The sequence below is a fragment of the Grampus griseus genome (assembly GCF_964374135.1).
Source record: "Grampus griseus genome assembly, chromosome: 6".
NCBI lineage: Eukaryota > Metazoa > Chordata > Mammalia > Artiodactyla > Delphinidae > Grampus > Grampus griseus.
This window is the reverse complement of record NC_139000.1, coordinates 94,686,611-94,713,410: the sequence shown is the minus strand read 5'-3', so window position 1 is coordinate 94,713,410 and position 26,800 is coordinate 94,686,611. Positions and strand designations below refer to the sequence as shown.

At 36.7% G+C, this 26,800-nt stretch overlaps 1 protein-coding gene across 4 annotated transcripts in view; it reads left to right on the top strand.

Annotated features, from left to right (window-relative positions):
- AUH (AU RNA binding methylglutaconyl-CoA hydratase) overlaps window positions 1-26,800 on the top strand; it is a 162,879-nt gene that overhangs the window by 69,372 nt on the left and 66,707 nt on the right. For all 4 annotated transcript variants that reach the window (XM_082657401.1, XM_082657400.1, XM_082657399.1 and 1 more), the window contains 2 exons: window positions 15,746-15,838; window positions 17,513-17,569. In XM_082657401.1, the coding sequence (XP_082513527.1) occupies window positions 15,746-15,838; window positions 17,513-17,569 (150 nt within the window). The remainder of the gene's footprint in view (window positions 1-15,745; window positions 15,839-17,512; window positions 17,570-26,800) is intronic.

Below are 26,800 nucleotides of genomic sequence, written 5' to 3'. Positions count from 1 at the left end.
GTTTGAGAAGGCAGGTGGAAGAATAGGTGAAGAACACCTGGGCAGATAGGGTATTAGTTCTGACCTGTTTCTTACTTTGGTGATTTTAAGGGAGTTTGTTATTATTATGCTTCATTATATATACATGCTACATATATTCTTTATATTTGTCAAATTAGATCAGTGTTTTTAGTAGCTTCATATATCTTGAGTTCTGCAAACCTTTCTTACTTTATTTCTTGAATAATTTTCTGCATTTTTTCTTATGTTCTTTTTTTCTTATTTTCAAGAGAAGCCAGAATTCTAGATTTTTAGAAAATATCTCCTAGTTTTAAGGTTTTTCTTGAGAAGAAACCCTTTGAATGTCAAACAAAATTGGTTTATGGACCAGATTTGCACATAGGCCTCCAGCTTTCTTTTTGGTCCTTATGCTATAGTTCTCCTAGAGAAGGGCTTCCTGGGGCTATTTTTCCCATGGGAGGAAATGGTTTGTCTGGTGGATGTTAATGGATGCTGGTGGAGGAGGATCCTGCATTGTACTCTTGGGACTGTTCTATATGTACATGTGCTGGCGCCTGTTCATATGGACTCGAGGATTGTTAAATTTTCAGGAATTTTGTGAGCTGGTTTTCAACAACCATACATATCTTGAAATTGGTCATTGTAGCAGTATCGGTAATAGTACAAATCAGAATATATCCTACCTGTTTGATACCACTTTCCCCTTTTGTTTCATTATATTGTCATTTTCCACATTTAGAGTATCTTTCTCTGTGGTCTGAAGGGTGAATGAACTTTATTCTCGGCCATAGTGACTATTATGCTGTGCTTGTTTTTAATAAAAGAGAGTCTATAAGGAACTTAGAGGTACTAGACTCATTTGAAAGCTATTTTATTAAAATAGAGGTCAGAAAGAAGTTCTGTGTTTTGAGTCACTAAATTCCTTACTTTACCTTTCCTAGCTTCTTGGAAAGCGTCTTCTTAAAAAGTAACTCCAAAATCCTAGAACAAAATTTAGGTCTTTTGCTCTTTTCAAAGGAAAAAAACCCCCAAAAACCTCTTATGGCTCTTTTTTGAGATGTTTTATTCTAAACAAATTCTCATTGTTAGAAGTCCTCACTGCCCCCCTTCAGGTAGGGGATGTGTAGGTTGAAAGCAGTTAACTGACTATTTTGAAATATTAGGCATGAACAAGTCAGCATGGTTGCACAAACATGAGATGATCCCAATCTAATAACGGCTGTTGTTCCTGAACTTACCATCCCTCCTCCGGGTGCATGATGTGGGTACCTCACTACTGGGACCTCCATTGTGCAAATTAGCAGTATAGAATATGCTGTTCTAGAGCAGAGGTGTTTATCTACTTTTGACTAGTCTTTCTGTAATTAGATGGTATTTCATGAAGAGCTGGAAAACATTTTTAGAATTCTTTGTGAAGTAGAAACTCTGAGGGGGCAGACCCAGTTCTCTCAAGTTGAGGCCTCAAGGAGTTGCTATCTAATAAAAAATAAATATTTAAAATAGGTTTTCACCAGAATTTTAAGTTGTAGAGTCTAGTGTGATGTGGATGATATTTTTGTAAATAATCTTCCACAGTAATTCTTTAAAATGTTAGGCATTTCTGGCTTCCTTTTCCTTTTTTTTCTGATGAAATAAAATTGCAAAAGCTTTTATTTAGCTATGTAAATACAGAGCTGAATTTGCATTGAAATACAGGTAATTATGTTAAAAGGCTGGATCACAAAATTCATCTATCTAACAAACATCTTTTTTTCTTAAGATTTTGTTATACTGTAATGTTTTATAAAAGGAAATAATTTAATTTTGAAAGTTTTCAAATTCTCTGATTAGCTTTTCTTCATGTGATTGAAAAATCTCCTGTTCTTATGCATTTTTCTATCAGAAAAAACTGTCTCTCTGTGTCAAATACATAGAAAATATTTTTGTACAACAGAAGAGAAAAATTTTGTATGAAAAATCTTATGTAAATTTTATGGGATAAACCTCATCTCAAGTAGTGCTTCTCATTTATTTTACTTTTGTTGGCATGATTTTGAATTTTAGAATTGAGACACACTTCACTTGAATTTTAGAATTGAAAGCCTCGAAGCAATACAAAACAAGTCACTCATAATTAAAAAATAAAGAAAAACCCACCACAATATAGTGGAAACACTCTTCTGTCAGACTTTTATCTTTGCTGCCTTTCTGCAGGGGTTTGTTATTGGAATCAAACTCTTTGCCTGTCCCAGCCTAGCTAGCTTTGTACAAGAGAGTATTCTTTAATGTTTTGGTAACTACATGATCTATCTTTCTTTCTGTCATCTTTATCTTAAGCTAGAAGTTACATTCTATTTCATAATATAAAGTTTTTCTTCTGTAAGAATATCAGATCAGCATAACATTTCTCAGAGACATTGCCACAGATGCTTATTTTGTTGTAGAAAAGTTAAATTTTGTACGTTCCTAAAATCTAGTGAGTTTCTATGAATTGTTTTGATATATGTTTATTAAGGCATTCCATTTGTAAATCTCTTGATGTAGAGGCAGAAGATGTGGATTCTAGTCCTCTCTCTACTGTATGGTACTTTTCCTAACTCCTCTCTGTTGTGAGAACATAGTGGGTTTTTTCCTCCACCTGTACCTAGTATCTAGCATAATAACTGGCATGGTAGATCCCCAGTTGAAAGAGTAAATTGACTGGGATCCCATTGGTGTAGACAGGTGACCCAAGCTGTACTGCTTTCCTCTCATCTTCAGATTGGATTCTCTCATGGAATACCTTTCTGTCTGCCTGTACCTAAAATTCAAAGAATTATGCCTGTACTGGCCTGAGTTTGATTCTGCCTCTTCCATCCCAGTTCATGTTGTTTCCAGGATGTGACTGAGGATGATAGAAGGAACATGGATGGAGCAGTTTGATTAGTTATTGTGATTCGTAAATTAGGATAGTGCCAAATTGCTGGTTTAGAGTTGGAGGTGTAGCTTAGGAGTTCAAGTTTGAAATGTGAAGTTAGTTGATGCTTACCAAGTGCAGATGTCAAGGAGGCAACAAGATAGGAGTTTGGAGTTTAGGAAAGTAGTCCAGGCTTGAGTCGTGAATTTTGGAGTCATCAGAATGTCGGTGCTATGTGAAGACTTGATAATGGGTGAGGCACCTAGAAAGTTACTGTAGAGAGGAAAGAAGTCTGCCAAACCTGAGACATTATAATGTGTCAAGTCTGGGATGAAAAAGAAGAACCATGAAGGAGACTGAGAAGGATCAGCCAGGGTAGGGAGGTAGGAAGAAAACAGTATTCTGAAAACCCAACCGAAGAAGGTCTTTCATGAAGACTGATTGATCAAAAGCTGCTGATAGGTCAGGTAAGGTGAATGCTAAAGAGTTGACTTGGATTTTGCAACATGGTCGTTACTGGTGACTTTCACCATGTACCCTTTTGGAAACAAGTGTTGAGGCTACTATGGGCAGCTGCTTATTTGCTGGCAAACGATGAAAAAGCTCCATCGCCTTAGCAAAGCTCCCAAAGCAATTTTGGGAGGCATCCTAATTTGACTTGCTGGACTTTTTGGTTGTAAATCCGTTTAGAAAAAACTAGTTATCTGAAACTTATCCTGGTTATGGACAATACTTCCCATAATTTGATTTCTTGTAAGTAAACTACAAATGAGAGTATTTGGAAAAGTTTTCCTCAAAAAAACCCACAAAAAAACATATATATATATAAATTTATATATATATATATATACACCTTTCTGTGAAACATAATGTCTGATTTATCGTGGCTTAATATTAGTCTCTGATGCTAATTTATCATGGTTTAATAATAATCTCTGGTGTAAATTCAGAGTTTTTGAATATGAATTAAGTATGAATAATTTTTTGCCAAAGTTTAAAGTGTTGTATTTGTCACTTCATACATTTAGTCATTATATTCTTTTTAATTACATAAAACATTAAGCTAAGAAATGTGCTTGTAAAGCTATAAATCCACCTAAAACTCTTTCTAGTATCCCATTTTAGGATTTAGAGATTCTTTTTTTAAAGCAAATGGATCTTTTTAAAAAAATATTTATTTATTTAGTTGTGTCAGGTCTTAGTTGCGGCAGGCGGGCTCCTCAGCTGCGGCCTGTGAACTCTTAGTTGCAGCATGCATGTGGGATGCAGCTCCCTGGCCAGGAATCGAACCCTGGCCCCATGCATTGGGAGTGCAGAGTCTTAGCTACTGCACCACCAGGGAATTCCCAGGATTTAGAGATTCTTGAGTAATGAATACAAAAGAGCTTTCATAAATTCTAGGTATATCCGTTTTAAGCTTTCCATTTGATTTAGAGGCATCTGATACTTGTTCACGAAAAATCCAGAGGGTTTCTTTTATTTTTCTTTTTCCTGCAGTTTAAGTTTTCACAATTATAGAATTCAAAGCTTTTTCAGATTTCTTTTTTGTTTTACTTTATCTGAAATAAAGCTGATTCTGAAAATACTTAATTGTTACCACAGTGACTGTTATAATACAATTTGAGAGATTATGCACTTGTTATATTTTCTTTGCTATTGCCTAAATGATTATTTGATTTTTATTTTATATGTAGTGTGTTAAGAATTGATTAGTAAAGAACATTTTCAAAGTTTGCAGAATTGTTTGTTGGTCAGCGGGTTGAGCTGTTTAAAAATCAGTAATTAATTTAGTTAGATTGGATGCAATCCAGTTTATATTTTACTCTCCCCCCCCATTTGATGTTATTACAAATTAGAAATTGGAAGTACTGAATTATAGTATGTGAAAGATTGATTAATGAAACACTCTAGTTAGCTACCTTTATTAGTTTTCCAAGTAGTAACTTACAGATCTCAATTTTAGTTTCCTTTATCCTCTTGCCGAGAATGACGGAAAACTGACACAGGTATCTAGGAATCAGTTGTTTTCCCTTATGAGTTGTTAACATCCCCTATTTATTGATTTGTAATCTAGAATAGAGTAGTTACACATCACAGTTTGCAACTGATGGTTTTTCTTCTCTTTTTGGAATTTTATTGCCTTTGCTGACTTTCATTGGGTGTTAATTACATTATAACTGTAATTTTGTGAAAATTACAATGTTTTCCTAACTATAGCAGGAGTAATGGGCTTCTCAACCAAGCTCTGTCACTTACTCTAAAATATTACCTAGAATATTCTAGAATTTGACAAGCTCCCCCGAAAAAATCATTAAAAAATTTTTTTATGTCTTTTTCATGGTTGTTAGCTTTTAATTCCACAGGCAATATCTAAGTATGTGTTTAATGTAAAAATTTAAAACCCTTTTCAGCAGCTTTCCCTCATTCCCTTTCTCTCCACATAAGTAATTACTGCTAATATGCTGATTTAATATGTATATTTTGGGGCCTTTTCCTGGCTTTTACTTGAATATATATTTATATACATTGATAATGTATATGTATATACATTGATAATGTACATTGATTATGTACAAACATATATGTATATATGAAAAGAACCACATAAACAGGTTTTTTAATTTTATTTTTGGAAATTTTTAGTTTTCTAGGAATTTATCCATTTCATTTAGATTGTCAAATGCATTGGTTTAAAGTCATCCATAATATTCTTTTATCTGTTAAATATCAGAAGAACCAACAATGATGTCCCCTTTTCATTCCTGATATTGGTAATTCATGTCTTCTCTTTTTCTTTGATCAGTCTCTCCAGACGCTTTTCAGTTTCATTATACATTAAAAAAAATCTGTATTGGGCTTTGTTCTCTATTGTTTCTGTTTTATTAATCCCTATTCTGGTTTTTATTAATTCCTTTCTTTTTTATTCAGGTTTAATTTGCTACTTTATTTTAGTTTATTTTTTTAATTGAAGTATAGTTGATTTACAATGTGTTAGTTTTTGGTGTACAGCAAAGTGATTCAGTTATATATTAATATATACACATATGTGTGTGTGTGTGTGTGTGTGTGTGTGTATTCTTATTCTTACGGACATAGAAAACAAACTTATGGTTACCAAAGGGGAAAGGGGGTGGGGGAGGGATAAATTGGGAGTTTGGGATTAGTAGATATAAACCACTGCTTTATTTTAAACTCATTCAGGTGGATCTTTATTTCACTTATCTTCTTCCAATTAGACATATATTAGACCTTCTTACTTTATCCTTTATCTCTGTCTTTTCCATATTTGTTTTTCCTTACCTGTCTGTGAATAGTTTCTTGTCACCCATCTACCAGCTCACTAGTTTTCTTGTAAGCTGCACCTGATTTGTTATAAACATTGAGTTATTTTATTTCATTTTGTTTTCGTTCTTTAAAAAATCTGTTTTGTCACTTTTTATAGTTTACAGTTTCCTGCTTGGCTTTATGTCTTTGACAATCAGTGTTTGATGACTTTGGATCTCAATTTTACATGGATATTTTTCTTCTTAATTGTTTTTTTCTACTGGTTCTTACTGTATCTTGTTTCCTTGGTTATTCTTTGGCTGTGTGATAGACACTGTATTTGAAAAATTATTTCTGGGAATAGTTTAGAATCTAGTTTTCGCCAATGTGGATTTTTATCACTGCAATTTAAAAAATGACTTCCTAGTATTGTTTGCTATGGATATACCATAATGTATATAATTATTCCTTTATTGATGGGCTTATAGGTAGTTTTTAGTTTTTTACTATTATAAACAACAATGCAGAAAATATCATTATACATATTACTAGGGTATCTGAGGGAGCCTTAATAAATAGAAATCATCCTTCTCTCTGAGGTTTGGAATAAATTGAAAAATAAAATAAAAAGTAGCAAAAAAGGCAAAATGTTATCTTTATTACTGATATGATCTTTATTACTTTATTACCGTTCAGTTGAAGGTTGTGGCTTTAGATCTGTTGATGAGATTTGCTCATTTGGATCGCCAGCGTTGGACCGGCTTACCCCAGTCAGAGCTACACTGAAGCTCTGGCCACCTCCTACAGCAGTTGGCCCAGATGCAGCGTCGCATAACTCACAGGGCACTTTTCACGTAGGCATCAAGGAGAACCTGTGTTCTTGGAGGCCAGGTGCATTTCCAAAAGAAGGAAGAAGCAGGGAATAGTTGAGCCAAGAATATGCCCATTTATTCATTTTTGAATTAGCCAATTAGATAAAAAATAATTTGTTAGGGTAGAAGAAATTTTGGGGCAAAAGTTATAGGAGAGTAGAACCCACCTCTCTAATGCTGTATATATTTAGTATGTCAGGGGAGAGGAGAACATCTGTATGACCATGTACACTGGACACTTTCCAGTTGGGAAAGTGAGTGGCTTTGTTAGAAAGTACCTCTGGAGACAGGTGGCTGGAGCCTGCACTCCTGCTAAACTGATCCTCACACATTGAGCCAACTGTCTGCTAGGTTACTAAAATGGGGAAGAAAATGTGCCTCCAGGCCACCCATATGTGTTTGTCTATAATTAGCTAGTAGTTTTGTTGTTATTTTCTAGTTTACTTATTGCATATTGGTCAGAGAATGGCTGTGACATTTGTACTGTTTTGAATTTATTGTGTTTTTGCTTTGTGCATCCTGTGTTATTTGGTGTATAGGTATTTTATCACTGCTAGATCCTTATTGTGGATTTTTGCTTTATTAAGCCTTAATAAGTACCTTTTTTGTTTGTTTATTTAATTTTTACCCCAGTGTTGCCCTTATTTATTAAGGTTATGAGATGTTTTCTTTGTATTTGACTGTGTATTTGACATCTTTCATATTTTTAAAATATTATTTTCTGTTTTGTTTTAGATGTTTCTCTGTTGTTCTGCTTGTTAGCTGGGTTTCGTTTTGTGATCCAGTTGGAGTCGTTTTCTTACTTGATGGTTATAGCTTCTTAACTGTATTGATATGTTTGGTGTTAGGTCTGTCATTACGATTTCCATGCCTTCTGATTTTGGTGATTTTACATTTAAAAAAATAATCTTAAATATGCTGTGTGTTTTCATGGTTCTGTGTATAGGTTTATTCTAGTAATGGGAAAGGGTTGTATTTTTGTGTCACCTGGTTATCTTTATTATTAGAACTTTACGTAGTGTACTTGGTCCTCTGTTCCTTTAGAAAGTTCTGTTGACTTCTTACTATGAGCAGTGATGGAATTGGCATATTTCCAGTTTTAAATTCTTTCCTCCAACCTTTCTCTTATCCCATCATATTTTCTTACTGTTTTCTTTATAATTCTAAATTGAATCATACCTGTATTACTTGATTTATCAATTTTAAATTATATCTCTATTGTTTATAAAAGATCAGGGAACTAGTGTACTTTCTTTTGTTTATCATTTTTATATTAATCAAGTCATATGCTTTTTAAAAACAGGTTTATTGAAGTATAATTGACATATAATAAATTGCAACTTTGAAGTGTACAGTGTGGTAACTGCGACCTGTGAAAACATAACCATAATCAAGATGGTAAACATATCCATCACCCCCAGAAGTTTCCTTATGGCCCTTGGTAATCCTTTTCTTCTTCACCTCCCTGCCCTGCACCTGTCCCCAGAAAACTACTGAACTGCTTTGTAACACTAGAGACTAGTTTTCACTTTTGAAAATTTTTTATAAATGGAACACAGTATGCATTAATTTTGTATGTTGTCTTTTAGTCAGCATACGCTTTTTTGAGATTCATCCATGTTTATCATGGATCAGTAGTTGGTTCATTTTTATTGCTGAGTATTGTTCCCTTGTATGGATGTAACACATGCTGACATTTGGGTTGTGTCCAGTTTGGGGCAGTTACACATAAAGCTGCTACACATATTTGTATGTAAATCTTGACCATCTTTACCTTTACTACTGTTCCGCAAAGAATTAAGGCCCTTACTGCTTCTTTCTGTCAGTTTTGTGGATTGATGAGATTGTCAGGTTCTCTGGGGATTAGAGGTGGTGTCCAGAGCTTTGCCTGGGAATCTTCTTTGAAATGCAAATCCTTGTTTTAGTAGGTCTGGGTGAGACCTGGAATTCTACATTTTTAACAAGCTTCCATGAGATGCTAATGCTGCTGGTCCACAACCCCACTTTGAAGGGCAAGGATATAGACCCTGAGAGTTAATGAAGCAAGGCAGTAAAGCTGTTTTTTTCCTACAGGTCAAAAAGTAAACTACTACCAGTGTTATACTTTTATTAGCAACAAAATAACTACATTTGTCCTGTCAAGCAGCATTTGAAGTGCCAGGGGCTCTATTCTATCTGAAGTAGCAGTTGACAGTGGAAGTCATTACTCAGTTACACTTATTATAATCTCCCAGACAAGGCTGTTGAGTGGGAGCATGTGGGGATTTAACCTCAGCAGCATCCCCTCTCTGCATTTCCCCTAGGGAGGCTTTATTTGATTTGGAATTTTGGTAGGAAGGGGATGCTCAGGTGTTGGCTCTTCCTACTTTAATAACCTATATAGTCATATACTAGGGACAGTCTGGGTTGGGGGTTCCCAGGGAAAACTCGAGTCAGAACTCTGTTACAGTCAACTGACTGGTGCCTTGCATCTGGCTCCTGAGGTTTCCCCAATTGGATCCACTGAACTGTGGTGTTGCTCTAGGTTTCCAAGAGTTAGAAGAGCATAGAACCAGTGTGCTTGTCGGAGTTTCTTAGGAGTCTCAGCATTTCCCTTTCCTCAGGTACATGGCTGCACATCCTTTGGAAAGGATGGCTAACAATGCTGAGTCCTTCCTCAGGGACTCTGGGTCTGGGCTGTAAGAACTGGTGATAGACAATAATGGGTACAGGGGAGAGCCTGGAGCCAGACCACCTGTGCTCTAGTTGTGGCTATCCTGGGCAACTAACAGCAACTCCTCAACCCAGTAATAGTTCTTATGTCATAAGGCTGGTAGGAGGTTTAAATATTTCTGAGGTGCTTAGGAGAGTGGCCAGACATAGTAAGCACTTTCTACTATTTTGCTAGATCCATAGGTAGCTACGTAGAAAGACAGGAAGGCATGTGCGTAAGTGGTAGCTTAGAAAATTCAAGCAGCTTTACTCAGATTGCACAGTGGTCACTTTTTTGAGTCCTGGGAAGGGTGGCTCCCATTTGTGGGCCTCCAGCCCGCGGTGTGGTGAGGAGAGTGTGTTTGTTGGCGTCTAGTCAGGCCTGTTCCTTTCTCAGTGGCCCAGACTGGACCTCCGGAGAGCCAACATGCAGCCAGCATGCAGGCTTTGGGCAGGAGTGGTTTTATTTTGTTTTTTTGTGGTTCCTTTGAAACTTGATGATGGCAGCTTAACCTGAAGGTAAAGTTTTAGCTGAAATTAGGGATAATTTGGAATTTATTATAACTTTCAGTTAACCTTGATTTTATTTCTATTCTCCTTCAATGATTTCAATAAAGTCAGACTTTTGGTATTACTAAATGGGCATTTGTTTTGAAATATTTAATTCTTGTGTTTTCTATAAGAACACTATTCTTCAAGCAAAACCAAATTTAAAACTCATGAGTGACACTAGCAGTCCCTTAATAATCGCACTGTTTATGTTTTTCTAGAAACATCTGAAAACCTACATTATGTACTGTATTTATCTCAGAGCTGAAAGGAGCCCCTCACTTGCCTTTCCCCCACGTTCGTGGCCTCTGACTCGTTATGCTCGCAGAGGGTGTCCTGCAGACTCTGGAGTAGACAGGGCCTGCCTTGTAGCTCATTTATTTTCTCTTAAAATAGCAACACTTTAATTGTTTGCTTTAATTATATTTTTAGGAGAATTCAAAGGATGATTATCTTCTTTGTCATACCTGGCTCATTTCCTGGTGCTAAACTCAAAATAGTATCTAATCCTGTTGGTTGCATAACACATTGAGTCATCATTTCTTCCTATTGCTGTTGGGAATAGCCACTGCTCGTGGCGGTTCCCGTTTCATTCAGTCTCACTCTGATACAACTGCCAATTTGATATTTCTTGGTTCTTTGAAACTGATAATCTGCCTTTCAGATGTTTGTTTTATTGAGTTTTCTCTAAGATTATTAACTGCTCCTAAGTAGAAGAAACACTATGTATAAAAACAAGCATATTAGGTAACTGTGAAACTAGCATGTACTTTGAGGTCACTTACATTTTCCTGAAAAATGTTTACAAGAAAAACATCTTTCAGGGAAAAATTAGGATGATATAGAACTTCAGGACTTATAATATTATAAAATGATTGAAATTTAATTGCTCATTGAATGCTAATTCAGTTCTATTTAAATAATTCTTTTAGTAGGAAAAATTTTATAGTCAGCTTTACAGAATGCTAATTTATGTTAATATTCAAAAGTACCAAGTAGTTTACCTATTTAATGATTTGAGAGTATTAATACCCTATTTTCTGTGTTCTTTGTAATATAAGGACCCCACATTTCTTGTCATTTTTATTATATATTTTTATATAAGTTGCAATGTTAAAAACTTATCTCCTTGAGAAAATACCTTAAGTTCTTAACTGTCACATTTAAAAATAATTTTCTTTACTTCCAGAAAGTAAAGCATATAGCAGAAAAGTATTGTTTTCTAACTTCAGAATTAAGAAAAACTTTAGCACGAGATGATTCATTTTAGCCCCTTCCCACCAGTGCCCTCATCTCCCAGGTCAGCATGTTTGCATTTGTTTATTTCTTCTCCGTTCCTACCACTGCATTATATAAACTCCATCCTCATACTTCAAGTCATGTAGAACCTGAAACCTGTCTGTTGAACATGCCCCTTCCCCCATCATTTTATTTTGTCAAAGTAATGTTTGTTATAGACTTCTCACAATGAAGGGAAAGGGTATATATACATTAATTTCATTTGTGTTTTTACTTTTTTTCTTTTAGTGACATTTTATACTTCTGAAAAAATGGTGCTTTTTAACTTTCTATTGGCTAAGTGTGATTTTTAAGTGTAATATTTATTTGAGAATATTAACTAATAAAAATGTAGAGCAAAGCTTTATGTCTTTTTTTTTTTTTTTTTTTTTTTTTTGCGGTATGTGGGCCTCTCACTGTTGTGGCCTTTCCCGTTGCGGAGCACAGGCTCCGGACACGCAAGCTCAGTGGCCTTGGCTCACGGGCCCAGCCGCTCCGCGGCATGTGGGATCTTCCCGGACTGGGGCACGAACCCGTGTCCCCTGCATTGGCAGGCGGACTCTCAACCACTGCTCCACCAGGGAAGCCCAGCTTTATGTCTTTTTGAGGCAATCGTTGTGTTGCAGTATTAAGAACATTACAGTTGACCAGGAATTTTTCCTGTGTTCTTTCCATTATGCTTTAGAAATTATGAAGTGATAGAGTATTTCTTTTGTAATTTACATTCATTTTATTCCTTTTACCCTTCTATTTAGTCTACATTTTCAATGCACAGTTTGATGTGAAGAAAAATTCTTTTCCATATATATCACATCAATTTGTTGCTATTTTTAGGGGGAAAAATCTAAGGAATATGAAATAACTCCTATTTACCATGAGTTGAAATTTTCAGAAATTGGAACTTGGTGGTACACATATTTCAGGCTTGGGTTTGATTTTGGAAGCCTTTAAACTCATTTTTGTTAATTTGTTTTCTGATACGTCAGCTTCCAGCAGATATTTAGTGAGTGCTGAAGACACTCACTGTTGACCAGCATTTTCACACAGCAAGGAGAGAATACCCCACTCTTCCTGTTGCTCTCTCCATCTTAGGAACTCTGCAGTTTTTCTTTTCTGTAGCTCCATAGGGCTGCATATATTCATGTTGTTCCATTAAAGTATTAAATGAAAGAAGTTAATAACAAGAAGAAGAGTAGAGAGAATACCAGAATTAATGGAGTTAGAAGAGGCAATGAAAAATCTTGCGGTTTGTTCCAGAGTGGTAGGAAGGATGTTATTGACCAGCATTGATGTGATGTTAATCTTTACTTCTGAATGGAACTGTCCATTCAGAAGGTGAATGTGAATGCTCTCCTGGAAAAGTGTGTACAGAGTGCCATGGAAGCGTAAAGCAAGGGGCTTTTGAGCATTGCCTTGAAAGATAATTAGGGACTAGCTAGGCGTTCCAGGCAGAGGGCAGCTTGTACACAGGTTTGGATGCAAATGACTTCTGAAGGTGCTTTAAGTAATTTGGGGCTGGAACACAGAGTAGGTGTGTGAGGTTGGAGAAGGGGTTGGGCAGGTGGGCAGACTTAGTTCATCAGGTGCCTCCTGTGCCATGCTAAAATTTTCACAAATTTTACCCTGAATGTGGAATAAATCATTGTACTGTTTTAAGTAGGGGAAGAGCATGACCCTGTTTGCACTTTAGAAAGATTATCCTGCAAGAAATATGGAAGTTGCATTGGAAGGGGCACATTGCAGGTGAAGGAGGTCAATTAGAGATCTCCTGCTGGTGCAAAATGAGGGGGCCCAGAACTTTGGCTGTATGAAAGGGAGGGAGATTTGCCAAATTGTGACCTGTTAGACAGGACTTAGAAAACAATTAGATGTAAGATCATTGGAAAAGAGGACATCTGGAATGACTTCTGGGTTTCTGTCTTGAGTAACTTGGTGAATGGAGATGCTTGGTGAATGTGAGATAGAATCTAGAAGAAGGATTGACAGGAAGTTGATTTGAACATGATAAAGTATTTAAGTGGAGATGTCCAACAGACAGGTAACTGTAGAGATACAGTTTAGAGAGAAGTTTGGGTTTGAAGTGGTGATTTGTATATCATTGGTATTACAGATGGGAAAAGTTAAGGATAGGAAAGAGACCTACTGGGCAGAGCTTCTATTTAGAGAGGAAGAGGCTGAGATATAACCAGAGGCAGAAAGAAAGGCAGGAAAAATGAGCGGGAGGAATCCAGAAGGCAAATGAAGAGAGGAATTCAAGGAGGAGGAGTGTTCAGGATTTATGTCTCTGATATTCAGAGGCAACGAGTTTAATAGGGACTGGTGCCCATTGGTTATGGGACAATATCATAGTGTCACTGGTAAGCGGAGCAAGAACGGTCTCGGTGAGATGAGTGGGACTAGAGCTGTGAGGTGGAGATGAGTGGGAGTGATGAAATGCGTTTACTCTGTTCCCTCTAGATGCTTGTCTTAGATGGAGGTGAGCCAAGGCCATAGTGAGGCCTAGGGAAAAATTTTGATGGGAGAGACTTGAGAATGGGGAGGTAGCAGATTGAAGGAGTCTAGAAATATGATAATTTCTATAGCTAGCTTTGTAGAAAGGAAGGAGAATTGGGAGCTGTGTAACAGTAATTCCATTGTACTTGTAGTGGCTTGAGGTGACCTTGGGAGCCAGTTGGATTAATTTGCCATTATATTACTTTATTAATTTTTCTTTTTTGTCAGATAAAATAACTAGATTTTATTTTTTCATTAAACTCATTTCCTGACTGTAAACACTGACATAGCTGTCTGTTCATTTTTTTACCAAGTGTGCTGTAAAGCACATTGTGTGGAGCACCTTTGAATTTGTCCTGTCCTTTCAAGCTTCCACCTCCCCGCAAAATGCTCAGACAGGTGCAAATAGTGAAATATGCCCTGTTCCCAAGCCCCGTTCATCCCTGCTCTATCAGTAGTGCTTTTGCCTCAGGTGGCAGCATCTATATGTGCTCTATCTCAGCCATTTCAGCTTTGCTCTTAGAATAAATTTAATAAATTTCTTCACGTATGAAGAAAACTCAGTGTACTTCAACAAATTTGAATAAAGCTCTCTATCTGAGGAATTTCACATATCAGAATACCTATGGAAGAGAGACTTCTAGAGATGGTATTTTTAAATTTTATTTTTATTTATTCATTTTTATTTTATATATTTATTTATTTTAAATTGATATATAATTGGCATATAACTTGTGTAAGTTTAAGGTGAATGTGTTGATTTGATGTATTTACATATTGTAATATGATTACCACTGTAGCATTAGCTAACACCTCCATCATGTCACACAATTATTATTTCTTTTTTGTGGTGAGAACAAATTAGGAGATGGTACCTTTTTAATATCCACATTTTATTCATATGTTAAGCTTGTTCAGCCTACTTCACATTCCCATAGTCAAAATAAAATTTATAGAAAGGATTCTGCTTCACGGAATAATTAACCAGTTAGTTTTGGAACTACTTGTAAAAAATGAAATCTGTATATTTACAGAAGTTTCATTAAAATAATAGTGTTTCTGGACTAAAGAAAATCTGGCTTTGAGTTCTGTGATTGGCTGACCCCTTCCCAGTCATGCCTTTGGGCAGGTTCTCAGTATCTCTTCCATCTGAAGTGTGTGGTATTTGATAGAGCCTGATCACTTTCTAGCTACTGTTCATCATACTCATTGCCAAATGGTAGAACTAGTGGGTTGACGCCCAGCAGCCACTTGGACTGCTTCTGTCTTGTTTGAGTAGATGTATTACTTCTTTAAATGAGGCTCTATCATTCTGAGTACCAGGGTAACCTATAAAGGGTCATGAATTTTGCATTATACCTAAGTCATTTGAACTTGAAATTTGTGTGAACCAGACATCTCATAAAAGGCTTCAGGCTTGAAGAATACAGAATCAGAACTATGATTCTTTTAATTCAACAGAAAATGTTTATGAATGTATTTCAATAATATGGTAAGATTTAAAGATATTACTGCATATTTATGTGATGAAACCCTATACAATCATTACATTTTCTAGAATAACGAAGAATGAAATGCTTATTTAGTTAAAAGTAAAAGGGATATAAAAGTCTATAGACGATATTTCGTTTAAAATTATATTCACAGAAAAAAATGTAAAATAAATTGCATAGTAAGGTAACACTCTTACTGAAGGAGCATAAAATCTTTCTTTTTATTTCAGCTAATCTTCCAGTGCCAACCATTGCAGCAATAGATGGACTCGCTTTAGGTGGTGGACTTGAACTGGCTTTAGCATGTGATATAAGAGTAGCAGGTGAGAATTAATCCTATATAAAAACATAACTTTTTAAAAATGAGGTTTGTGCCTACTCTTCAGATTGTTCCAAATATTTTATTTTTTTCCTGTTGTTGAATAGAACATGTAGAAAAAATCACCTCCTGGGCTTAATGAAGTATTTAAAATTCCCAGTTAAGAAAACAGTCTTTTGTAGTATCTTGTTCAGTCTTAGCAGGAGGAAAGGAGAACAGGAATTGGGTCAGACAGACTGAATTTGGATCTTAGGTCCTGCCCTTTTTAGATCAGTTTCCTCCTCTGAAATGGGAGAGATGACGGTTACTGTTGTGACGATTAAATGAGTTTGTGTGCAGCATGTGACTAGTCTAAGCACATAATTATTGTTAGCTATAGTAGTAATAACTTAATCTCTTTGAGGCACACTTTCTTCCTGCATGGTTTTCTGAAGACTGGATGAAGTGTTTATGAAAATAATGAAGGAAACAATTAGTGCTAACCATGTGCTGAGTATTGACTTGGTGTTCAGCTAATACTTGACACATATTAGCTCACTTAATCTGCCTAACATCCCTGTGAGATAGGTACATACTGTGGTGCTTGAGGAAGCTAGTGCAGAGACAGGTGAAGAAACAAGACCCAGATCAGTGATGAGCTGGATTTGAACCCAGGCAGTCTGGCGTCACGGCTCTCACTTCTGTTATCCTGCCAGCGTACTGCATGCTGCCAGTGCTGTCCTCAACACTATCTTCTGTATGGTCACAGTGCTGTCTGTATCCTTGTCCCTCATAGGGGTGACATACAGGGGCTCTGGGATCAAGGACTGGGCGAGGTAGGCAGCAAGTATTTGTCATGGTTCTTCCCCTGGTTCCCACTGTCTCTTCTGATGGAGCTGCCTGTTAAATGTAGAGTCAATATAATTATGTTTTTACTAATTTTATGGTAACTGGCTCTTGGAATTTGCATTTGCTAATCCATGTGTACTTTTCCCCCATTTCACTTTATTTTAGATCTCTATTTTCTTGACTGAGATTTTTGGGTTTTAAACTGAAAAGCCAAGTTACACGCAATCCATTTTTGAAAGAATGCAAGTTCTGGGAATCAGGATATGGGAAGTAGTCCAAGAACATTTGGATATGCAAATAAAGAAATAATTAATATGTTTTAAAGTAGCCGTGAAAACAAACATGGAAAGAGGAACCCTGTCCAGCTGTCAGAACAGCAAAGCCATTTGTCAAAAGTAACTAGAGATTTGGTCTTGAAAAGTTGCCATATCTGATATGATATATTAAGCTGTTTGATCTGGAGGGCTGTTCAGGCAGCTAAAGAATTCATACTTGTCAGACACAGCCTCTCTCCTCATCCTGAATAATTAATGAGATCTAAGCCTTCAAACATGACTTGGCAGTATCAGGTCAAATTATGTAGTCACAACCCTGGTCTTTCTGCATCAAAAATTAATTCTCTGCCAAGCAGTTTTTAACAGAAAATGTTGTGTGAATCTCTTAATATATGTCATTTAGAATGTTTACTTATTTCCATAACTAAATGCCTTCTGAAGTGATTTTTAAAAAGATTTGTGACACAAATTTAATTAGTAAACAATATTTGTAGCTTATTTTCCTAACTTTTTCAGGTCATCATATTTGAATTTGATGATGTGGATGTTACTTAATTTTCTTCTTTCCTTTTTAGCTTCTTCTGCAAAAATGGGCCTGGTTGAAACAAAGTTGGCAATTATTCCTGGTGGAGGTATGGATTGTTCACGCCCATCTTGATTTGTTCCTCAAAACAGAGCATAAGGCAAAAAGGTGTTAGCTGAAAAGGCAACATTTTGGGTAAAGAGACTAATGCTGTGTTGTTTGCTTCTGTAGCAGAGTCCTTATTCAGAATGCATTCTTTAGCTTCCGTAGGTGTGAAGATTGCAGACCTGTTGCCTGTTGCTCTCTTTTTGTGCTGTGTCCTGTGCTTTTCTGTTAGATTTCTGAACTTTAAAATTATTGCATCAGTCACATTATTCTTGAAGGATAACACCGATATTTTGAAACTTTTATGTCAGTATGTAAATGTGTGCGTCCTCAGAGAGCTTTATACACACAGTCAGACCCCAGTGGAGGAGGGGGCAGGGCTTCCCAGGCTTCGTGCCAGCTTACTGTGTTTCTCTGCAGCTGGACAAAGGTTAGGGTTGGTGGGTAGCCTGAATTTTGAGCTGAGGAAGTGTTGTTTCTTCTGTTACTACAAAAAAGGTGAGCAGCTTCTGTTGGAAGACTCATTTAAGAAAGTACTTTTCCACCATTGATAATGAAATCTGCATCACCAGATAAATCTGACATTTTTGTTCTTTCATCTGATGCAGAGAATTTGGAGACATTCTCATTCTGTGAAGTCATTCTTTCAAAAAGTTGACTTCACCTAAGGATGTGCACGTTGATAACATTAGTTTATGAATGAAATAACAGTAATAATGTAAAAATTAAAGGCAGTGTTTGAATACTTCCTAAGTTAAAAGTATATGTTTAACCTTATCATTATAAGAATATTTATCCTGGTTAAGGTGTATAGGTAGAGATAAAAACATAATTCAGTGAAACTGAAGACTACCCAGATCAATATATAAGACTCACTGAGTTTTCTACTTTGGTAATCTGCAAAAATAATATTCTTGTAGGTAAAAGCATTTACTATCTACCTGTTTTACCATGCCAATCTTTTTCACAGTGACTCATGAAAACCCTAAAAGGATTTATAAGAAAATAGACCCAATTGAAAAGAATTATCAGATAAAAATATGTGAAATAATACAAGGTTTAGAAAAAGGATGATATGACATGTTTCTGAAATTCTTTTAAAGAAGTAAGCATTTATTCATAATTAGGATATGACTGAGCCTAGAAAGATAGTGACTGTAGTTGAATGGTGGGCCCCCTGAGAGATATGTCAATCTGGAACTTACGAATGTGACCTTATTTGGAAAAGGGGTCTTTGCAGATGTAATTAACTTAAGGATCTCGAGATGATTTCATCCTGGATTGTCTGAATGAACCTCAGATTCAATGACAAGTATCTTTATAAGAAGAGGAGAAGATTCAAAAAAGAGAAAAAACGAAGAGAAGGTCTTGTGAAGACAAAGACAGCAGAGATTGGAGAGATGCATTTGCAAGTCAAGGAAGAAAAAGGATTGCTGGCAGCCATCAGAAGCTAGGGGATTCTTCCTCAGAGCCTCCAGGAGGAACCAACCCTGCCATCATCTTAATTTTGGACTTCTGGCCTCCAGAACTATGAGAGAATAAATTTCGGTTGTTGTAAGCCACCAAGTTTGGTAATTTTGTTACAGCAGCCCTAGGAAACTAATACAGTGGTTTTTAATGTTTAAGTAAGTTTTTTGGAAAGGGAATTAGTAGGTGGCAGAGATAGGGGATAGAAGGAAAATGAACTTGATAATTTGAATATTTACCAAGTCCCAGATATGAAATGTTCTGTATTAAAACCACCAGAAGATAATACTGTTGTGTGAGAGTATAGTTGGGTTTGATTAGATGCAAAAAGCTTAATTGATTATACTAAGAAATGAGGGTGGTAGCTTTAGCTCCTTCCATCTTCCCTTGGGAGCTGCCTGTGTCATATTAGGTCTAGAAGTTAGCATTTTCTTCACAGTGTACTTAAGTGCTCTGGGGTCCTTAACAAATTTATTTGTTATAAAACTCAGAATGTTTTAACATTTTCCATTTGTTTATAAAAGATAGTTTTCTGTCTTTTTGTTTTCTTTCCTTTTTTTCTAAGTGAGTCTGAAGGAATATTAGTTGCTCCTTTAATATAATGAAGTTTTCAAGTTTATAGCTCATAGTGCATGTAATTATGTAGTACTGAATTTTTTATTGAAAATGAATCTAATTTTGTATAAGGCCACATACTCACATTTAGATAATAAGAGGTGCATGCACAATTTTTGCTTCAGTTTTATATTAGCATTATGGCTATTAAAGTACCCCAAGTAAAGCGTGTTTTGTTTTTTTTTTAAATAATAGCAGAACAGTTTGTTTTAAGTAAGGATTTTTTTTAAGTGTATCTAAAGGAGCTATTTCTGAAAATTTTATGGAGAAAATCCTCTTCTGTCCTATGCATAGAAGAATTTTTTTAATCCACAGATATTTTCTCCAATTTCATTTCTCTCCTCCCCTTTCTCTTAGATCAGGGGTCCCCAACCCCCAGGCCATGAACCGTCACTGGTCCATGGCCTGTTAGGAACCAGTCCATACAGCAGGAGGTGAACAGTGGGCAACCGAGCGAAGCTTCATCTGTATTTACAGCCACTCCCCATTGCTCGCATACTGCCTCAGCGACGGCATTAGATTCCATAGGAGCGCAAACCCTTCTGTGAACTGCACATGTGAGGGATCTAGGCTGCGCGCTCCTTATGAGAATCTAATGCCTGATGATCTGAGGTGGAGCTGAGGGGGTGATGCTAGTACTGGGGAGTGGCTGCAAATACAGATTATCATTAACAGAGAGGTTTGACTGCACAGAGACCATAATAAATCAGTTGCTTGCAGACTTACATCAAAACCCTATCAGTGAGTGGCAAGTGACAATTAAGCTGCATCTGGTAGCAGGCTTTATAGTGGCAAGTGAGTTGATGTACTTCAGCTGTATCTGGTGGCAGGCTTGAAGTTGAATCTGATACTTATTTTAGTCTGTGTGTGGCCTGCCCATTATTTTATTTACCACTTCCATCTGCGCCTCTTTGCCACATTGCGCACTTGTCTCAGTCACACGTAAGCCCACAAGCTAACCCTAGCCAAAATGAGTAAAAAACAAACGTCACTGGAGAGCTTCTTTGAAAAGGGGGAGAGACCTAATGAGGAGACAGCAGAAGAGCCTAAGACTGCCAACAAAAAGAAAGCTGCATTTAAAAGAAAATAACCAAGAGTCCTTAAATTATGGGTTCATTGCAACAGGTGATTCACATTCTCCAAGCCCGCTTTGTATAATATGTGGTGACTGGCTATCCAGCAAAGCCATGAAACCTTCAAAACTGCTTCGCCACATGGAGACCAAGCACCCTGCATCAAAAGACAAGCCTTTGGAATTTTTCAAAGGAAAAAAAAAATGTGAACACGAAGAACAGAAGCAATTATTGAAGGCCACCACTTCAACAAATGTGTCTGCTCTGAGAGCACCATTCTTAGTGGCTAACTGCATTGGTAAAGCTAAGAAGCCCTTTACTATTGGTGAAGAGTTGATCCTGCCTGCTGCTGAGGACATTTGTCGTGAACTTTCAGGAGAGGCTGCATTTCAAAAGGTGACACATGTTCCTCTTTTGGCTAGCACCATAACTAGATGAATTGATGAAATAGCAGAGGATATTGAAGCACAATAGTTAGAGAGGATTAATGAGTCACCATGGTATGCAGTCCAGGTTGACAAGTCTACTAATGTTGACAACAAGGCAACAATGCTTGTTTTTATGTGACATATTTTTCAGGAGGATGTGCATGAAGATATGTTATGTGCACTTTTGTTGCCAACCAACACCACAGCTGCAGAACTATGTCTTTGAATGATTACATATCAGGAAAACTGAATTGGTCATTTTGTGTTGGTATATGCACGGACGGAGTGGCTGCCATGACTGGACAGCTTTCTGGTTTTACTGCTCGGGTCAAAGAGGTCACTTCTGAATGTGAGTCTACGCACAGTGTCATCCACAGAGAAATGCTGGCTAGCCAAAAAATGTCACCTGAAGTTAACAATGTTTTGCAGAATGTGATTAAAATTATCAACCACATTAAAGTACGTGCCCTTAACTCACGTCTGTTCATGCAGCTCTGTGAGGAGATGGACGCAGAGCACACACATCTTCTCTTATACACAGAAGTGAGATGGCTTTCTGAAGGTAGATCGCTGGCCAGAGTTTCTGAGTTACGAGAGCCGCTCCAGAGATTTCTTTTAGAAAAACAGTCACCACTGGCGGCACATTTCAGTGACACAGAATGCATCGCAAAACTTGCTTACCTGTGTGACATATTCAACCTCCTCAACAAACTCAATCTGTCACTTCAGGGGAGAATGACAACTGTGTTCAAGTCAGCAGATAAAGTGGCTGCACTCAAAGCCTAACTGGAATTATGGGGGCAACGAGTGCACTTTGGGATTTTTGACATGTTTCATACATTAGCAGAGATTTTGAAAGAGACTGAGCCAGGGCCTTCTTTCTCCCAGCTAGTGCATGATCACCTATCTCACCTTTCACAAGAGTTTGAGCATTACTTCCCAACCACAGAAGACCCCCGAACTGGGAAGGAATAGATCCGCGAACCATTTGTGAATAAGCCAGGTGAATTGACTTTGTGCGTGCTAGGAGAGGATCAGCTGCTTGAGGTCACAAATGAGGGTGGCCTCAAAAGTATTTTTGAGACAACTTCAAATCTCCATACATTCTGGATTAAAGTCAAGGCGGAATATCCTGAGATTGCCACAAAAACACTGAAAACCCTGCTTCCATTTCCAACAACCTATCTTTGTGAAGCAGGGTTTTCTGCAGTGACAGCAACCAAAAAGAGATTACGGAGTAGATTGGGCATAAGCAACACACTTTGGGTGTCCCTGTCTCCCATCATCTCCAGATGGGACCATCTAGTGTCAGGAAAACAGGCTCAGGGCTCCCACTGATTCTGCATTATGGTGAGTTGTATAATTACTTCATTGTATATTACAATGTAATAATAATAGAAATAAAGCTGCACAATAGATGTAATGTGCTTGAATCATCCTGAAATCATCCCCCCCATCCCCGGTCCGTGGAAAAATTGTCTTCCACGAAACCAGTCCCTGGTGCCAGAAAGGTTGGGAACTGCTGTCTTAGATGATCCTCATATGAAAATACTGCTTATTTTTTTCTTAAAACTGTTTTTAAATTGGTGAATTTGCTATGTCTAAAATGATCTCTGAGATGTCCTCTTTTTTTTTTTTTGACTGTAAACATTGCTGTTAAGTGTTATAAAGAGCTTACTATAATAGACGTAGTAGACTACACTGAATTTTTTTTCTCCCTTCTTGGTGGTGCCTAACTTGCTTCCTGTTGTAGATGCTCATTGAGCAGCCAGGTGCTCATAACCCCCATCAGTGAGCCTTTCTTCACTGTCAGTGGTCCCAGCCTTTCATCTATTTCAGACAAGGGTGGTTGCGAATAGAAGATGGGTAGAATGTAAGTGGGGAGAATTCAAATACAGGGAGAGTATTGTGGAAAAAATAATGCTTTGCTTTCCTTTTTAATACTATGGATGAAATAAATATTTTCGGGGAAAATGTGTGAACTCCATCCAGTCTAGAAGACATATGTCTGTAAGTCTAACAAAGAATGCTCTTCTAAGTTATTACAGACTCATGGTTCCGTATGTTAATCCAAGTGAAACTATCTCCCCATTTGGATTTACTGTATGTTTGATCAGCCACAAAAGAGTTAACCTGATGCTCTTAGTTGTCATATTATTATCACTTCTGCACTTTTGTGATAACAGTTTACTGGGAAACTGTAATCAAAACCTGGCATTTAGTTTTCTTTCTTTCTTTTTTTTTACTTGAACTTGAGTCTGAATAACAATGTGATTATTTTTAAGGTATATTTTGTAAATTTTCTTAAAATCAAAAAGTTAAATTATAAAGCGATTATTTTGCAGATATAGTAATAGTCCTAATGAGCGTATTAATGGACCATTACTATAATGCAAGTTTTAGATTAGTGTTCTAAATTTCAGTTTTTACTTGATCATTAAAGTTACATAGTTAATGAAAAGTAAGATGTGAAGGAAGGTGGAAACATACTAGAGCCAAATTGAACTTCTTTAAGTTGTATTATATCAGGTAAAATAAAAATAGAATGTAATTGACTGTCATATACTTAAACCAGTACTTTTATTTGTAATATATATATATTTAAGTATAGACAGATATTATAAAATATAAAATACCATGTTAATGGTTTAAAGCCAGTTTAAAAATCCTTAATATTGTTACCCTAGGACCTTCCTGTAATATTCTTAAATTATATTAAGGATTTTTATACACTAAATAGCCCTACTCTGTTCTTTATTATTTTCACCTTTAAGAAAGCAGCTAAACTTCCTGTCTTCTTCCCAACTGAGAGAATGCTCCAGTACTAGAAAATAAAATTCTCGTTTGGAAATAGCTCCCCAAACAATACCACCCTTTAACACATTTATAAGAATGCAATAAAAACAAGTTCAGAGGATTAGAATTCTGTTATTTGACAGTTTAGGAAATTTCTGTAAGTTTGCACAGAAAATGGTGGCAGATTCTTTTATTCCTGGCCTCTGTTTCTTACATCTTCTACTAGAAGATTTGGGGTACATGTCAAGAAACCTTATTATAGCTAAGAAAACTGTTAAGGCTTCTTGCTTGGGTATACATCACTGTGGACAAGATGTCTAGTATTTCCATTGCTCTGTGGTTCTCTTTCATTCTCTCTAGCTTTTTATTTCGGAAATATTCAAACTTTAGGAAATGTGAAAGGCAGTAAAAGGAAACTTTTTATACCCTTTGCCAAGATCTGTCCCCGCCCATTTCCCTCTCCTTCCACTCTCCACCTCCCTCTCTCATATGTACATCCATTGTGTTCTTGCCGAACCATTTCAAAATAACAAGGTGAACCTTTAAATATTTCAGTATGCTTTTCCTAAGAATAAGAAAGGACTCATATAACCACAACACTGTTATAACACCTAACATATTAACATTATTATTAATATTCAGATTACCTCAGGTTCAAAATGTTTGTAGTGGTCTTGTTGGTTTGCTTTTCCAATTCAGGATTCATTTAAATGTCACACATTGCAATTTTGTTTGTTTGTTCTTTTAATCTTAGTAAGTTTTCCATCTCTTTTTTTTTTTTTAACACTAATCTTTTTTAAAAGAAGTCAAGCAAATTATTGAAGTTTGCGCATTCTGGATTTGACTGAGGTATTTCCTCACGTTTAAGTTTATGATAAAAAATTTTTGCCAAGAATACTAAATGGGCCACACTCTATATTTTCTTTTCATTTGATGGCACTTAAAGTTAGGTTGTCCCATTTTGGGTGACAATAACTTTGATCATTTGGTTAAAGTGGTGACTAACTGTGGGTATACTTTTAGTATTCTCTTCTTGGAAAGTTTTCAGGAAAAGAATCTTTAATAATTATCATTGGTATTGCCTATTTCCCAAATTAAAAAGGAAAGGAAGAAAAAAAAATGAGTTTTTTATGAAAAGAAAAAAGGAAGGAAGGAAATGAGAGCACTCAGTTTTCACAGGACCAGAATGAGAGTCCCCAGTCTTGTCTTTTTCTCCTCCCCAGGGTGAGGGGTTTGGGACATCACTGCATGTCTCACTGTAGGCTGTGTTTAGCAATAAGGCAATATCTTGGCATGGTGTCCAGGAACTCTATTTTAAGGTGCGTCTGTGAAGTAATGACAGATTTTTAAATCCAGTGTGTGTGTTGTCCTGAACACAGTAGTCATTTTGGAACGTTTTGTTTATAACTTGTGTTGAAATCTTCTTAGAACATACATCAGAATCTGAGCTTATTCTTTTGACTATCATCAGCAGTGACTCATCTTGATCCTGTGAGGGTGAATTTGATTTTCATAAATAGCAAGAGACCTTTCGGTGCCAAATCTTAATAAGGTCATACTATTTCCGGAAGAAGAAAAGTATAACAATAAAAATAAGACTGCTTTTCTTAAGAGGCTTATATAATGTCAAACATTTACCAGTGTTGTGAGCAATGGATAGCACTGCTGGATTTAATGGACTGATTCCTAAGTGACCTCTAAAGGCCAGCACTCGTTCTGCTCTGTGAAGTCTAGTACATTTACGAACACACCTCATACAGTCTCATGCAGTCTCATTTCTTTGTACTTTTAAAATGTATTCAGTGACCACTTTACTTTTTTCTAATTAGGGGATTTTGGAAGTTATTTGTCGACAGAACATATTGTTAGTTGTTGTAGAGGAAACAGATATATCAATAGATGTAGATACAGGTACAGATATAGATGACTCAGCAGTGTTCCTTTAAAATGCCCATCTGAAATCTGGTAGGAGATATTAAACATGTGTACAAGTATCATAACTGCTCTATTATAAAGTTGTTGGAATCAAACATGAATAAAGCAGTTGAAACTGGGAATTGTGAGTTTGAGAAAATAGTGTGGATTCTGTCAGCTATAAGCCTCAGTTTATAAGACATGCAACGTGGGTCCCCAGCACTTCTCTAACCTTCTCTCCTATTGCTGCCCCCTTTGCTCACACGCTGGGTTCCAGATATATTTATTCAGTTAATTTGCAAATACTTGTTGACCCATGCACTGGTGTAGACACTGGGTATGTAGTCATAAACAAACATGGAAAGATCACTGGAGACTCTGGGGATGGCCAAACACATGACATGATGCCTGACACTAGACAGATGTGATTGATAGCAGTTTGTTAGTCACATGTACTCACAGCTCAGGGGAAGCCACCACATGGCACACAGGACCACGTGGAGGTTGTGCTTGGGAACAGTGAAAAAACAGAGTGTGGGAGGAAGGCTTTGTAGTGATGAGAGGGTGGTGTGCCCCCTGGTTCCTTAGGGAGGATGTGATTGGTTTTGTTTGAATAATTTCACAATCTGGCAGGAACCTGGAACCCTCTCCCCAGGAATAAGTAGGAACCATGTCTAGTTTTCCTGATGAGAGGTAGGTTGTTTGTCTAGGGGACTTAATTTATTGGAGCAGAGTTGAGAGGAGAACTTGTAGTCCGGCCATTTGTGGTTCACCTGATATCCCTAGGTGTTAGGCAGCACGTGATATTGGGACTTCAAAATTTTAGGCCTTACCCACATGAACAAATGGAAATATAGAAAGTTTCAGAATAGAGACGACAGAACAAAGAGTGAGTGAACTTTGTGATTAATGAATAGGAGTTACTCAATCTAAGTAACAGAG